We start from the raw sequence: 15,756 nt of genomic DNA on the forward strand, positions 1-15,756 counted from the left end.
CCCCTTTGCTGCCAGACTGGACCAGAGAGGTGAACTGCCCAGTTCGGACTGCGAGATGTGCTAGAGGCTGAAAGGGAGGCAGAGGGAAAACTTGGGAGATAACTGAACAGCCCTCGGCAGGGAAGGCAACCCAAGCCCTAAACCTCGCTGTAGCAGCAGAGGGGAAGGAGCTGCCCTCCAGCACCCTTTTCCCCTCTCGGCGGCGAGCCGGGCGCTGCGCCGCCACCCCCGCTCCGCGGGAGCGGAGCCCCGTGCCCGCCCCTGCCCGCAGCGCGACGCCCTCCCGCGAGCCCCGGCCCCAGCTCCCGGCGGGGAGCCGCCGCCCGCCGCGGGCAGGGCAGGGCAGGGCAGGCGATTCTCGGCACCGGCACCGGCTCCGGCACCGGCTCCGGCACCGGCGAGCTGGCGTTTGGTTTGTTTTTTACTCTTATCCCCCTGGCGCACGCTGTGTGAAGAAGTGGCTTCCGTGACAGCAGAGGGAGGAGGGAAGTGAAATAAAATAAGCCAAAACAAAATAAAACGAGAGAGGAGCCAAGAAATCACTTGCTTCTCATCATCTCTCAGCGACAGCAGCCTGCTCGGCTCTTCTGCTGCCCCTCTGCTGCAGGGAGCGGGGGGGAGAAGGGGCCGGGGCAGAGAGCTAACAAAGCGGGGTACGCCGTACGCGCACCCCGCCGCTACCCCGCGGCAAGGAAAGGTGGCGGGGGCAGCCGCGGCCAAGCCAAAAACGCAGCCCCACAGAAAGCAAGGAGCAGAAACGAAAGTTTCGATATAGCATCCGAACAACCGCAAAGGACCGGACCGGGCAGAGCTCCCCGCTTCGCATCCGCCCTCGATGGTGCATTTAAGGGGCTACATCAAGGATGTGAACATCCCTCGCCTGCTGCATGAGGAGGGGTGAAGACACAGAAAATCCGTGTTATTTATTTATTTATTGGAAGCAATGTACGGGTGACACCCAGAAGGCATCTGAGTCCTGAAAAAAAAAAAAAAAAAAAAAAGCCCTCTGGACCCAAACGAAAACGAGAAGAATGAGACAGCAGCCCCAGCCCCTACACTAAGAGGAAGGTGAGCAGAGAGAAAGAAAGAAAGAAAACATAGAAAAGCCATGCAAGCACCAAACCTGTAGATTTCTGCAGCTATTTTTTGCTTCACTGAGGACAGATATTTTACTGACAGCCATGCAGCATAAAGGCATCATGCTGATTGTGTTCTTGGAATATTTTATTTCTGGCCATGGGGAAGCAGGTAAGTAAAATAAATCAATATTGCCATCCATGAAACAATTCAGTCTAAGTTGAGCAAAGGGAGAGGGAATGGAAAACAAATCTGTAAACTCTGTTAGAATATTTTTATGTCCACATCTTTTTTTTTTTATTGTATTCTTATAAGGAATCTGAGTTAGTGAATATCTATAAATACTTCTTATTTCCCCCAACATGCAGCTTTGCAGCTCAGACTCTTCCCTGTGACTTATACCAGAATGTATAGTTTCCTACATCCTAAGAGAAAACAGTGTATTATTTTTGTGAATGAAAGAAAATAAGAGAGAAAGAAAGAGGGTAATGACTTGAGCTATTCTGGATATTTGTTTTGAGGAAGAAACACTGCTTTGCTAGGCAGGACAAGAGTGAAATGACAACATTCTTGGATAGCGTCACAGGAAGGATCTGATTCATTCTATATAAACTTCATTTTGCATCATTATAAGTCAGAGACACTGTTTAGGAACTGCTATTTATCCAAGACAGTCCACTCACACAGTGCCTTCCCTGATTTGATAGTTAACATGCAGTGGGCATGACTAAACTAGCATTAGAGAATAAATAGACTGGGACAGACAGAGTTGATTAGTTGTGGGTGGGTGGGTGGGTGTACAAATAAGCATATTCAGAAATGATATAGCTACCCTGGTATTTACCTATGGTCCTAAAGATGCCTTGATTATGAAAGAGAATAGTTCTCTGAGGGAAAGGAAGGAAGGCATTACATTGTTTTTTTCCTTCTGTGGCTTAATACATCTTTAACGTTAAAATGGATGAATTACGCAGATCAGGTCAGAAAAGTGAAAACAAGTATTGATAAGACAACAATCCTATCAATGGATTGTTGTTGAATGGATAAGACAACAATCCTATCAATGGAGAAAAGCCTATCAATGGTTTAAATTTCACCTGCATGCCCAGAGCATTAGGATAGCAACAACACTCCTCGTGCAGTGGTTTGAAAGCTACTGAAGTGTTCGGCTACTCTGCAGGCTCCAGGAAAGTCAAATGCAGATCAGGTGGCTTCAGCTCAGATTATGAGTTGGTTAAAACCTTTCTGATAACACAGACATCAGATTTCTACAACTGCAAATGTTATTTTCTTAAAAACTGAAAACAGCTCATAAATTTACAATCCTGCCATATAGCGACTCACTTGGGAAAAAGTCTGGCTATTACAGCATGATAGGGAATGAGTGGAGGGAGGACATGGTACCTTAGTCCCCTTAGTGTCTTATCTAGGGTATTCACTAGTCTCCCAGGCAAGGACACTCCCTGTAGGAAACATATGTTGACATGTAGCTCAGAAAGCTTACAGAGATGCCTCATAAAGTTGCTGATACTGTTGGGGAAAACAGTCTGTTATAAACTAGCTGAAATTTGCTTCGCAACCAATTCACACAGTGAAAACAAATCTTCAAGGAAAGGCAATCCAAAGCTGACTGCTTGGAAAGAGAATTTGAGGGGAGGGGGTGTGTTCTGTATTAAGTTAAACACTCTCAGAGTAATGGTGTAGGGATGGTGATTAATAGCAAAATAATTGGATATTGAAGGTGATGACGCTAAGGATTCAATGTCACTTTAAATAAATATACAGTGCTTGTTCAAAAGGTTGTACAAAACATCAACCTGGGAAAGCACAAGGGCTACGTGTTTTCTTTTTTAATTTGTTATTCTTTTGGAAGCAATGTAAAAATATTGAACTAATCTTGAATCTTTACAGGTCCTATTGCAGGCTGGGTCAGTATGGCTTAGATTAAGGTTCTGACAGCATCTAGCTAATCTATGTAAAATGATTTGGAAGTTTCAGCCTTTTCCTGAGCAGAGAGGTACACAGAGAAGTGTTTTTTCTTTCATGCCTTATTAGCCTATATAGTAAGCTTCCTTTTCAACCCTACAGTAGGTCCCTCCTGGTCAGAGGTGAAATAAATTGATGGGGTAGTTTATGAGGAATACATGGGGGAAATATTTGCCTTTTGCCCATGTCCATGCAGATAACACAGCCATGGCTATCAAGATTGGCTCCTTAGATCTTTAAACATAATACAAAGGGGGAAAAATCTTAGTCACTAGGCTGGAAGGGTCAATTAGGTTTTATACTGCGGGATGTGACACTTGGGCTGTCCTTCCCCTTGCCTTATTCAGGTGGAGGGCCTCATTCTCCTCATATAAACTCTACAACGGCCTGAAAACTTTTGTGCATTGGGACAACTCAGGGGACTGCCAGCAGCCTGGGCTCTTGCTTCACACTCTGCCAGCCCATACTCCCCAGAAGAGCAGTGCCTGGGCCAGCTCTCCTTCTGATGGCAGGTCTCCAAAAGGGGGCGTGGTGTGGTCAAAAATGCCCATTTCTAGCACCAGGCTTAACATCAGTTGCGCTGCCCTGTTATCGGCAGGGTTTGGCTTCCTATGGTCTGGGGTTATTTAGCTCTTCTGCAAATGCGGCTGCAGGTGCTGGAGTCAAGCACTGCTCCAGGAGGGATGCAGGCAGGCAAACTGCAACTAGCCATGCTGGAAGACTGCCTAGACTGGGGATCTTGTCCTCACTCTGTCCGTGCCTCAGGCCATGGGGGCATTTTGGGTTCATAGCTTATTCAGAACTTCACCTTTGGGAAATTTAGGAAGCTCCAGTTGTGAGGGCCATTTTAGTGCTAAAATATGACTTCCTACTCATAAATGAATGAAGACCTGCCAAACCCATTGCGTGTTGACCCCAGACAAACCAAAGGGCTGTAGCACTTTTGTTGTTACCAGCATTACAGAAAAAGCTCTGAGTCTGATTAATAAAGACTTGAGCAATTCATGTCCTCAAGGTGATTAACTATAAATGAACATTCAAAAGTTTTTGGTCATTAAAAAAAAAGTTAATCAGAGGTAGAGCAAGTGAAACGCATGTGTATGTGCACACATACATGCTGAAACTGCTCCATCAAAACTTTAGCAGAAGATATCCAAAGTTTTCAGAGTGTTTAAAAGTTGCTCAGAGCAGTGATAGTTGCTCTCCTTTTTCATTATAGAAGCCTTGAAGGCACAACGCCATGATTTTGCATACAGACAAGAAATAAAAAATCCCAGTCCAAATCCCATAGAAAATATTAGGCATCTTTCTAGTCACATCAGCAGGCTTTGAATCAGGTGCCATGTGAGCTTTCTTCTGTTAGGTATCCAACAGAGGGTGAAAAAAACCCAAAAAACCTAAAAATAATCAAATGTTTTTAGTTCATGTCCATCAGGTGCTGTTGTGTTACAAGGCTTTGAAGTAAGACATCTCTGTTTGAAACTGTGCCCCAGTAGTATCAATAACGTGTCCTCTCTTGAACTGTATGGCACCCTAATCATCAGCTAACACTGTTGTTACAACACGTGCCAGGCATGTGCCACTGACCTACCACTTTGTGGCACGGCACTGAGGGAGCAGAAAACAAATAAATTAGTGATACCACTTATGGAGACAAGCCACCCATCATGGAGTAAAAACTAATCAACCTCAATAACATACAGTGCCCGTGCACGATCAAACTGTTTATTTTGCTGTGAATTATTCAGTGAGCCCCCCTGGCATTTGGGATAAGCTGTTTGGTTGCCTGGCTGCTGTTTCTCTTCTGCAGTGGTCCCTCCCACTGTTCAGATTCCACATTTCGTGTTGTTTCCACAGAATCAGTGAGTGATGGACAGGCTGTGCTATCTTTATGGCCAAGCAATGTTCTGCCAATTGATTTCTTTAAATCTGAAGCTTTTAATCGACTGCAGATTTTGTTTTCCAATCCCTCTCCTTCTCTCAACCTCCCTTCTGCTAATTTGCACTTTGTTCTTCTCATTTTCCTAATGACACAGCAGTTCAGACAGGAACTGTTTATTGATGTTGCTGCATTAGCAGGCAGAGCAGTTAAACCTTCTTGTGACTGCTGATCAGGAGAACGACCACATTCTTCCCTTCTTTCCAGGTTCAGATAAATATGGCTGAAAAACCCAATACAAGACTGGTAGCCCATTTATGGGAAATAAAAGAAGTAGCCATTTCCTTTTAAAAAAAGTTTCCTTTTTTCACTTTCTCCCATTCTTGTCTGCAAAGCTTCCCCTATACAGCTCCTTAAATTTAGAACTCCAGCATCCGATTTCCTCTGTGAAAGCTTTCATGGTGTGATACATCAATAAAGATGGACTTTCTTTTAGTTACAGGACATGCTTATCCATATTTCAATGAGATTTGTAACATGAGCTCAGTCTTGATCAAAACTAAGTGCCCTGGACTCCTGTCATAGTTAATGCTTGTCCAGAGCTCGTTTGGAAGACTGATCCCACATAAATTCTCTGGAGGCAAAGATGATACCTTTGTGCGGCACTGAGCAAAATCAGTTAATATCCAATCTCCTTTAAAGGCAGAAATTGTTGTACTTTCTTACTTTTACAGTAATTTTTACCAAACAACTTGGACAGGAACAAGTCAGACCAGGTAAATATAACAATGTAGACACCAAAAAGCCACTTGCAAAGACAATCTTAAGGCATTGCAGCTGCAGCTCATAAAATTTTTGCTCACCCGCAAGGATGGATTTATCTTTTTTCAGGAACTCTTGTGCTACTCAGTGGAATTCACCCTCCAGAGCAGACGGAAATTTGAGACTTCAGATGCTCTTCAAAAAGTAGCGAAGTTCTAAAAAGCTTTTGTGGGAACCCGAGTCATTGCTCAGGAAAAAAAGTGCTCAAGGAAACTGCAAGCCTGCTTCCAGATAAAACCTCTGAACCTCCTGGTGTTCCCCTGTAACTGTACTAGGCTCAGATAGAGTTACAAGTTCACAGTCAGAAAGTACATTGAAATGGCAGTCAGCAGTCAGAACGGCATGAGGGCTTGGTGGAAGATCTACCGTAGGGCTAAGAATCAGTTGAAAGTAAGCTCAGTTGAAGTCAAGAAGCAAAGAAAAGGACTAAGAAACAAACATCACCATCTTCCCTCCTTTCCTCTCCAGTTGGCTTCTGCCATTCCTCCTTTCTCATGAAAATTCACCTCCATGCTTGCACAGAGAGTGGTGGTGAGACTGAGGAGGGGTGGCTTGCATTGCTTTGATCCTGGGACTGTTAGGTGCACACCTAACTAAAGTACTGCTGCCCTCTGAGCTCGAACAACCTCCTAGGACTTCACTGAAATACTAAGATAAGTCTGGCCAGCCCATCCTACCCACTGCTGGAAGACCACATCCACCAAGCCCCAGACCCCTCCACTTTCCTGAGGCTGCTGCTTAAAGAGCATGCAAGGCAAATACACATTAAATCTAAGTTCCTTTGAGGGTGGTTTCCACTTGTTTATAAGAGCAGGCAAGAGCATTTTTGGACTATCTATCTTCTTCCTTGCTATCTGAAGTTTAAGCTTAACTTATGCTGTATGTATGCTAAAACGCCACACTCCAATAGTCAGTGGGATTCACTGGACATGCTGTAACTTGGGTTGGTGTCTGAATCTTGGGATGCAAAATGCATGAGATGTTTTCCAAAACAACATCCATCCCTGATCTTTCTTTTCTGGCCTGTGCAGAAATGTCACTAGGAAATTAAGGACAGAAGCAACTCAAAGGCAAAGCCATGCAAGATGGACATGTTTTTTCACCTAAACAATCATTTGGGAAAGAGGGACATCAGTTTCAACCCACTACACTTACAATTGGAGTATTTTTATAAAGCTAAACCAGAAAAAAAGTCTTTTCTCTGGTCTAACTCGATTTTAAAACAAGTTTTGCCTGAGGAAAGAGTGATATAAACTGGGAAGGGATTTTAAAATTTGACCTAGGATCTTGAACTAATAGCTGACCTTTGAACTGCTCCTAGATTACTAAGGGTTTACGGTCATCCTATGTTTCATTGAAAGGGTCATTTCCTGTAGAACTTGCATTGAGCCATCTGACTTGTGACCTCTTGGATTAGATTTATGACCTTGCAAGGTCAGTCTTTAACTCCTTCTAGACTATTAAGATGCAAAGAGCACACTGTATGTCCTCAGAAAAGCAGTTTTCTCCAGTTTGGTAATAAGGTTTTGGGAATGACCTGTGATCGGGTGTCACAAGGCATTACTGATTTCCAAACAATACTATGACTTTGTTTAGTTATCCCTACCTCTTACTCATTTAGAAATAAATAGAAACATATATTGAATATACAAAAAAATGCTTATATGCCAATATTTGTAAACTTGGCAAACAGAATATAGTCGCCTGCCTCCATATTAAAGCATTTAAACAAAAGGGACTTGACTTTCAGGACTGCTAAGTATTAACAACTCCAGCTGATCTCAATAGGAGTGGCAGAAACTCAACACCTCTTAAAATTAGGCTTGTAATAACTATAGAGATACATGCTTTCTTTCAGGTATCTGTACATGTAAACAGTGTCTGTAATCCGTTGGGCAGGAATCATCTCTTTTTAAATGTACCAACAGTGTGCAGTACGGTTTGGCTTCTCTTTCTGATTATCATGAATAAAAGTGTGTTGAATAGATTCAGTCCTTAGATACAGAGCTTTGCTAGAGTAAAAGTAAGAAAATACAAGATTTCTGTATTTAAACATATAATTCAATAGACCAGTGCAACTGCATTTTCAACAGAAATCAAAGTTAGACCTTCAAGTACCCACAGGTAGCAGCTGAGTTTTCTGAAGATGTCAGTTCATGACTTAGGCACGTGAAACAAGGAGCAGACTTACTGAGAAACTCCCTCCAAACTTTGTGTGAAAAAATGAAGTAGCTTTCTTTACACTAAGTCCTGTTGGGTGTCAGTCCCCGGAAAAGGAGTCCAAACATTTGCATGGTCAGTGGTTCTAGAGCCTGAGAATCATCTAGGAAATTCTGTTTTGTTTCTTCTGCCTGTCTTTCAGATCCCATGAGGCTACGAGCCTTCCGCTGCAATGGCCGTTCATGCAACCCTCCGGTGGGCAACCTTGCAACAGGGAGGACACCAGCCACTCTCACCACATGTGGGCAGAACAGCACAGAACTGTACTGCTTTTACCCGGACCAGAACCTCCTCCATCAGGCTTCCCATGGCTGTGGACAGCCTCGCTGCACCAAATGCAATGCCAACCAGCCTGATAACTCCCATCTCCCTGCTGACATGACAGATGATTTCTTTGCAAACCCCATGTCCTGGTGGCAGTCTGCCCAAGGGGTACACAGGGAAGAAATCAGGCTGGACTTTGAAACTGAATTCTACCTGACCCATGTCATAGCTGTGTTCAAGTCACCTCGCCCCGCTGCGATGGTGTTGGAAAGGTCCCAGGACTATGGCCAGACTTGGAGGCCCTACAAATATTTCTCTGTCAACTGTACAGCTACTTTCGGGCTCCAGGATGACCTTATTGAGGAGGGCTCTATGTGTACTTCCAGGTACTCAGATGCAGTGCCCTGTACCAGAGGAGAGGTAAGCAATAAGTAAGGTCTGGACAATGTTTAATGTTGAACAGCTAAAGCCTAGATGAAAATCAGCGAGTATGTGCTCAAAGGGACACTGTCCATATAAATTAAGAAAGGCAGCCCCTCCCCCAAAGCTTTATGTTAAGAAAATAAAGAGGAAGGAGAAGAGAAATGATATGTCAGTGAAAATGAATGGAAATGATTTAATCATTTAATGGAAATGATTTAACTTCTGAGAGTTGCAAAGGATAGGATTAACACTTCCTATCTTTACACTGCAGATGCCAATAGCTGAACTAAAATTCCATCAAAATGTAGAGAAATAGGCATTTGTAGAACCTGATTTATCTGAAATAGTTTTCTATTGTAGGATGACATGAACCGCATCCTGTAATTGTCTATTTTGTCCATATAAAAGGTCCTAGGTGCTTGGATGACATTTAAATACATCCTGCCCGTAACATTCAATGCACGTTGTTCCTGCTGGGAGGGTCAGCTCTGACAGAATATCAGGGCATAGGCTCCAGAAATGAAACTATTTAGAAACGAGAAGTGGAAGTGAACAACCATGTTTCACTGTTCCACAGGGTAGGAAAGTGCCTTGGTATGAGTATTTTAATGTGCCATTAGATGCAGAGGGTTTTCTTTTTAAATAAATGTATGATTACTCTGATAATTTCCTCTGAGAAGAACCTTAGCAGCTGCTTAGTAATCAGATATGTAGTTCAGCTATAACCCTTTTCATTCATGAATCTCAAAACAATTTAGATGGGAAAGAAGGTAAATATCATTAGCATCTTTTTATACAGGAGGCATAAAAGTACACAGGGAGATTATGAAATATTCCTATATAGTCATACCAACGGCTGGAGTCCTTTCACTTCCTTCTCTCTTCCCTAGAGAAGTCACAATCCTATTTTTGGTTTCCCTGTCTGGAAATGATCATGCAGGTTTGGCAGTAATACGAGGCTACAAATTAAGCTCAGGTGTGAGGTGAAAGGTCCAGATAGGCTTTAAAAAAACATAGTGATTTCAGCAGCACACTTCAAAAATGCACTCGAGAAGAAAGGAATTAGTGTACTATACCAGAGACAAGGAGGCAGCAGTACAGAGAGACTGAGTTCATCTTTGTGTAACAGACTGGGAAACACCTCTGCATATTGGAAATCTGGAGTAAATCATCTGCTGAACTGTCTTGTTGCTGGAGTAGCGATTCTGCTAGTCAGTCAATATGATACATTTACGTCAAATACATCCAAATGTGTCTGTACAGAGATTTCACTTGCCACGTCAATACAGAATCTAGGCATATAATGTCATTTTCCGTTTCTGTGTGTTTTCCAATCAAAAGTACTTCACAAGATCTATTTAATATTCTTCAGTACACATAATAAGGGTCCTCTTGCCATTTCACAGATGGGGAAAGAGTAGCATAGAAAGGTAAATTGGTTTGTGGTAAAACATGACAATTCTGGTACAGTAAGGAAAAGAATCCAGGGTACGAGGCAAAGGCCTTGTCCTTAAACGCAAAACAGCTCTTTTTTCCCTTATACGCTATCCGCTGTTCCCTTGCGTATGTTGGGTTTTGTGCTTACTTACCCTTGGAAAGTATCATTTAAGACCATATGTTGCTGCTAAAATACATTTGAGAAGCGGAGGCAGAAAATCAAATAATGAAACATTCCTCTAACACAAGCCTTTATGATTACAAGTCAAAATGATTCTGTCAACTTGGGCAGCAAATACTCTGAAATGAATATGTGTATGCTTAATCGATTTACACTGTGGCAGTAGATGATAGAAAATACTAGTAACAGTAAGAAAAGTCAAATATTTATAGGTCATACCCTTACAGATCCCAATTACTTTCATGAACTGTTAAATGAATTGAATACATACAGAGGCCACTTCCTCCACGGGATGGAGAGCTGAAGCTATAAAGCAGCACACAGGGATCTATACAGCAACTTAACAGAGAACAAGACAAATACTGTTTCACAGCACAATAATCCAATTCTGAAGGACTCTGAAGTTCTGGACAGACTTTACAGAGGCCTCTTAACTAACCCATGAAGTACCACTGTGACAAGGGTACAACCGCATCTGACTTTTCAGGCCAGCAATATGACACAGCAAATTCTTTTGCGAATAAAAAAATAGCGAGGCAGAGTGTAGTCACTTAAAGTGAAATCCGATCAGATCTGCTGGAGTGACACTGTTTCTCTTACTGCAAGTTTCACAGGATTTTTGCCCACACATCTCCAAACTGCAGTTTTGCATCATACGTTAAAGATTTTACAAATGTCATCAGGGCAGCCTCTCAAGCACCGACTCACGAGTGACTTGGAAGGAAGCAGGTCACTGACTGCATCCCCCCCACTACTTTCTGCAGCGTTCTCTGCTCTCTTTTCACCTCCACTCTGACCTATCCAATTACTGATACCGACTAAGCCTTGGAGAGCTGAGGAGCTCACATCACAAGTTGACAACATTTCTGGAGTGATCAAAACTCTTTCCAGCTTACATGCTAATTAATTCTCTGAGACAAATGTCAGCTTTCTCTACTGAAAGGGTTCGTGTCATTTCCAGTGCATGACAGTCAGGATTTTCTTGGGCACTGTCCTATTTGCTTTCAGAAGAGATATACATTCCTTTTTAACAGGGCACAACAGAAATCAAAAAGCAGATAGCCTACTAAGAGCACTTAGGTTTAAAACTCACATGGGAATGCATCAGGGAACAAGATTTCAGTTTGGCTGGTTTCCAAAACTGAGAACGTAGATGGGAGAGGAGAATTGGTAGAGCTGCAATAACATATAAGCATCTATAAACTGAGATGCGTCTCTCTCGGTGAGCACAGTCTGGTGCTCCTTCAAGAGCACTGAAAGAGGTTTCTCCTGGCAGCACAATAGGAAACTGACTGGAAGAGAAACTTTGATGATACTAGAATGAAAGCAAAATATATTTTGGTGGGTGATGTGACAAGATTGTAACAGAACACAGTATATCATTAGGTTGAGGTGTATCACATCAGTTGTAAATTATCCCTTATCTTTCACCTCTGACTGGGTCGTACGTCTCCATACCATCTGAAATGAGGCAGAATTGAGATAGAAGGTGTCAGGCACTAGGGAGCATGGAGAATTAGAAATGCACGGAGGTGACTTCCTAATGCCCCTTTTGCAGTTTTCTTTTACTCCAGCATTTATTAAATCCCCTGCTCTGGGGTTCAGATCCACAGCATTCCTGGCATTTGTTTCACCACTACTAACCCAGTGAAACCCACATGAACTATCAGCTCATTAATTATGTTCGCTATCCAAACTTCCTGTTCTAATTCCAGCATTCCAGTTTTCAAACTCAGTTTTTGGCTGACTATTCCTTCCTCAGTCATTGTTGCCATTTGAGACTAATAAGGATCCTCTAACTTGCTTGTTTAGCATGGTCTATTAGCTGCTGTGTTTGAGCTTGTTCTCACCAATCTCTTGTATTTCACAGATCAGTTTTACACTGATAAGCTAATCTCCCAAAGCTGTGCAATGCTGAAATCTGAATGAAAATAGGGAGTCTGATACTCATTCTTCCAGACTTTGCCAGTTCAGCTTAGTGGCCGTGCTATTTACTGGGGGAATCACTGGATATGCAGCTTCCTGATTCACTTGTTTATAATACTGTATACAATACATTTTGAATAGCTGCAAGGAAAGACAACAACTATAAAGCATTTTCCAGTCCCTGTGAGCATTTTGTCTTCTTTCATTGGTCTCGATCTGCAAGCCAGGTGAGCATGTATATGTTGGTTTCTTGCCATTCTATCTTAGAAGCCCGTGCCAAAAACTTATGTCTTCACAGGACTTTCGCCAGTTCCAGTACAGTTCCTTTTTTCCCTTTTGTTTTCAAATTTTTGCTGAGTCCAGGCCAGCTCAGACTGACAGCTGGCTCTGAACATCATGTCAAGAGTTTGAATCACATCTGGAATATTCAAGTGAAGTTCATTAGAAATATAAGATAGTCAAGCTGGTTTTAAAAATCAAGCCCTTTTTTCTCTCCATCCACCCACTTGCCTGTCATAACCCAATAAGCTTGTTACAGAGTTTTCCCTTCAGAAACAGTGGTGTTTTATTTGTGTTAGCACAATCCAACCTCTCTGGGTTACAAATGAGGTAGAAAACTGTTTTAAATATACTGTCTTGCTGAAGTTTTCTGGCTAACCCAATTCTATCTTCAAACAACAAATTTCCAGTATAGCAGTGACCCTTAATTTTCTTCAAGAAGTCATTTTTCATGTCTTTAAATTCTTGTGAAACTCATAGCTGCTACCGGGTTCCAAATTTTCCAGGCTATTCCTGACTCTTTGTGGAAAGCCTGCTGGTTTGTGTTGTTGAGGTTATTGGTTATTTCTGATCCACATTGCCATTCCAGGCAGAATTTTTCACAGATGAGCTTCCCCGTCTGTCCAACACTTCAAATTCACTGCTGCAGCGAGTATTCCAGCCCCACCACGAGGTCATTTCCCAGCCTTTTCTGGTTGTTTTCAGGTGTTGAAGAGGTCAGACAATCCTGTTTTTTGGCAAAGAACATACACACTGTTCTGTTTTCATGAACTCAGTAAGTTTTGAGCAAGGTGGTTTGCACAATGTTTGAAGCCCCCTTTCCCAGATGATAGCTTACTGAAAAGCCATCATATTACTGTTATGCTCTTCAGCCTCAAAATACCAACCTTCAACATAACATCATGAATTAAAAAACAACCCCACCTTTTTAAGGTCTGTCCATCTACTGCAAATGCATGTACAGGAAACGCTACTGAGATCTTTTTTACCAACCTGTCCATCCTTCTGTTTTTCTAATAAACAAAACACTGTACTATGTAGTCATGAAGTCTAAAATGAACCTTCAGTTCAGCTAATGTAAATCAAAACTCTGGCCAAAACAAAGGGAGAGATGACCACAACGTTGCATCAGACGTTAGTGTGACTTGCAGTTCAAACACCATCTGGGGAAAACAGGGATCGGAATGCTTCAACCTGCATCCTGACAGCACGTGCTCTCAAAGAACTTAGAGATTAAGAGCACATTTTTAATAAACTGGAATATTGGGAAATGAAAACAAATGTTCTTCTCCAACAAAGATGATGTTTGCATGAAAACGATACATTACCATGCAAAGCGGGATATAAAACTGACCAGCTTACAACCACAAGACCCAAAAGGAGCCCCATCCACTACTGGGTCTGCCTAGTGGAAGGCAGCGTAAAATCAAAGGCTGGTTCATTTATGTGAGTGTCTGGGTGACAGATGACACCAATGAAGTGTGATATAATAAACCCATTACTGGAATTCACTGGGGGCAAGAAGAATTGTGTATGCCTGAATTAGGTAACTGGTTCCTATGGCAACGTGTTAAATGTGCCTTGCGCAGAAGAACTGCTCATTCTCCGTTTTGTAGCCTGTGGTGACCTCTTTAGGGACCAAAGTCTGCAGCAATGCCTTTTTTCAAAGATGACTGGACTCACTTTGCAGCTGTAAGACTTTTAATCACTCTCCTAAAGATACTCTGTGAGTATCAAAGCAACATGTGTGCTGTAGGACGCAGTTCTGTCTACTTCAAAAGCCACCAGGCTGTTCAAATAGAAGCCACAGCCAATGTTATGGAAGGTCTTTGCCTCTGCACTGCCATTGGAGACCTCTGCTGCCCTTCTCCATCTACAGGGACTCCCTGAGCAACGCTTACTACAGAGCAGGACCACTTGTACACAGACACCAAACCAGGCCAAGGACAGGGCTCTGTATGGAATGTACCTGATTCTGTTCCAAGGACCCACAATTTTTGCTGTCTTTTCTCAGGCTTTTCTTTTACTGTCTTCATGCCTTTTGGTAAACCAAGGAGGATCCCCACAAACACATACACCTCATTAAATGGCAACATCAATAATTCATGAGGTCACCATTAAGGTTTCAGTGGCTTCTTAAAGGTCTGATCTCATACAGCAGTGAGGTCACTGAAAAGAAACATGCTCAGCACATCACAAGGTTGAATTCCTAGTAGCTGGGATGCAAGGACAGGGTACTGCGCTGTAGTGAATTGTCCAGCATTCATCAGGCCTCTCAAAATCACACGATGCTTCAGTTATTCCGACTTCCAGCCGGAAAGGATTCCAGGAGGGATTAGTCACTCCTGAAGGGACGTGCCTGAATGTTATGACTAGGGCTGTCTGTTCAGCGTTTCGTTTAACTTGAACTGTAGAGGAGATAAAATGCAGAGGCAAGTTGAGAGGAAGCAGTTAACACCAGCAGTGTAAACAAGCAGATAGCACTGCCAGGCCCTGCTTCCCCGGAGGAAGAATTAAGGGGCTCAAGGGTTTGTGTCTGAGAGGAATTTGAACTGACATGAGACTGGCCCAGGATTACCATCCCTGGCAAGTGAACTTCAGGAGAGTACCAAGTGTCCTACTCTGACCTGGTTTGTAATGAGCCATTTCAGAGACACTTGGTATCTAGCCAGAAAGACATGGTTATTTTCTTGGGCATTATTTCTATTTCCTGACAGACTAGGCAGCAGATATCAAATCAGCTTTCCATCTCACTCTATTTCATAAAAGCTTAGTGGAGTTGCAGCCATGACTTTTCTTAAAGTCTCAACTGAGAAAACAGTCTTGTCTAAAATGTTATGAATCTTAGGGATTCATTGCTGTAATTTCCAAAGTCCAGGCAGAAGAACACTTGCTGTTTGCTCTGTGGTTGTTCACACATCGCTGTCATGGGGAGACTGTGTACTTCTCTACATCTGTTCATGTGTAAGGTTTCAGCCAAGAGCTAGAGGTATAAGTGGCCCCACTTATGAGAGAGGAATCCTCTCCAATAAAGCTCTAGTCTAGTCCTGTTGACGCTGATAGTGACTAAGTGTTTTAACTTTCCTAACAGTTCAACAGACAGTGTGAAATGAGTTTCTTAATTCTCAGTCCAGTTTTCAGTAGAACTGTTTGCATCATAGGACCCCTCAAGCTGTCCTGCACCATTTCAGGGCAAATACCGTTTCCCATCATGAAAAATGATGCTGCGCTGTGGTGGCAGCATGCAACTGTTCTCAGGTCC

The 15,756-nt window shown here is 42.7% G+C and overlaps 1 protein-coding gene across 1 annotated transcript in view; it reads left to right on the forward strand.

The window, feature by feature from the left end:
- Positions 1-339: 339 nt before the first annotated feature.
- Positions 340-15,756, forward strand: part of LOC104140498 (netrin-4) — a 56,142-nt gene continuing 40,725 nt past the window's right edge. The window contains exons 1-2 of the mRNA XM_009669313.2: positions 340-1,248; positions 8,127-8,668. Of these exons, the coding sequence (XP_009667608.2) occupies positions 1,182-1,248; positions 8,127-8,668 (609 nt within the window). The 5' untranslated portion in view covers positions 340-1,181. The remainder of the gene's footprint in view (positions 1,249-8,126; positions 8,669-15,756) is intronic.

Source organism: Struthio camelus, chromosome 14 (assembly GCF_040807025.1).
Source record: "Struthio camelus isolate bStrCam1 chromosome 14, bStrCam1.hap1, whole genome shotgun sequence".
NCBI lineage: Eukaryota > Metazoa > Chordata > Aves > Struthioniformes > Struthionidae > Struthio > Struthio camelus.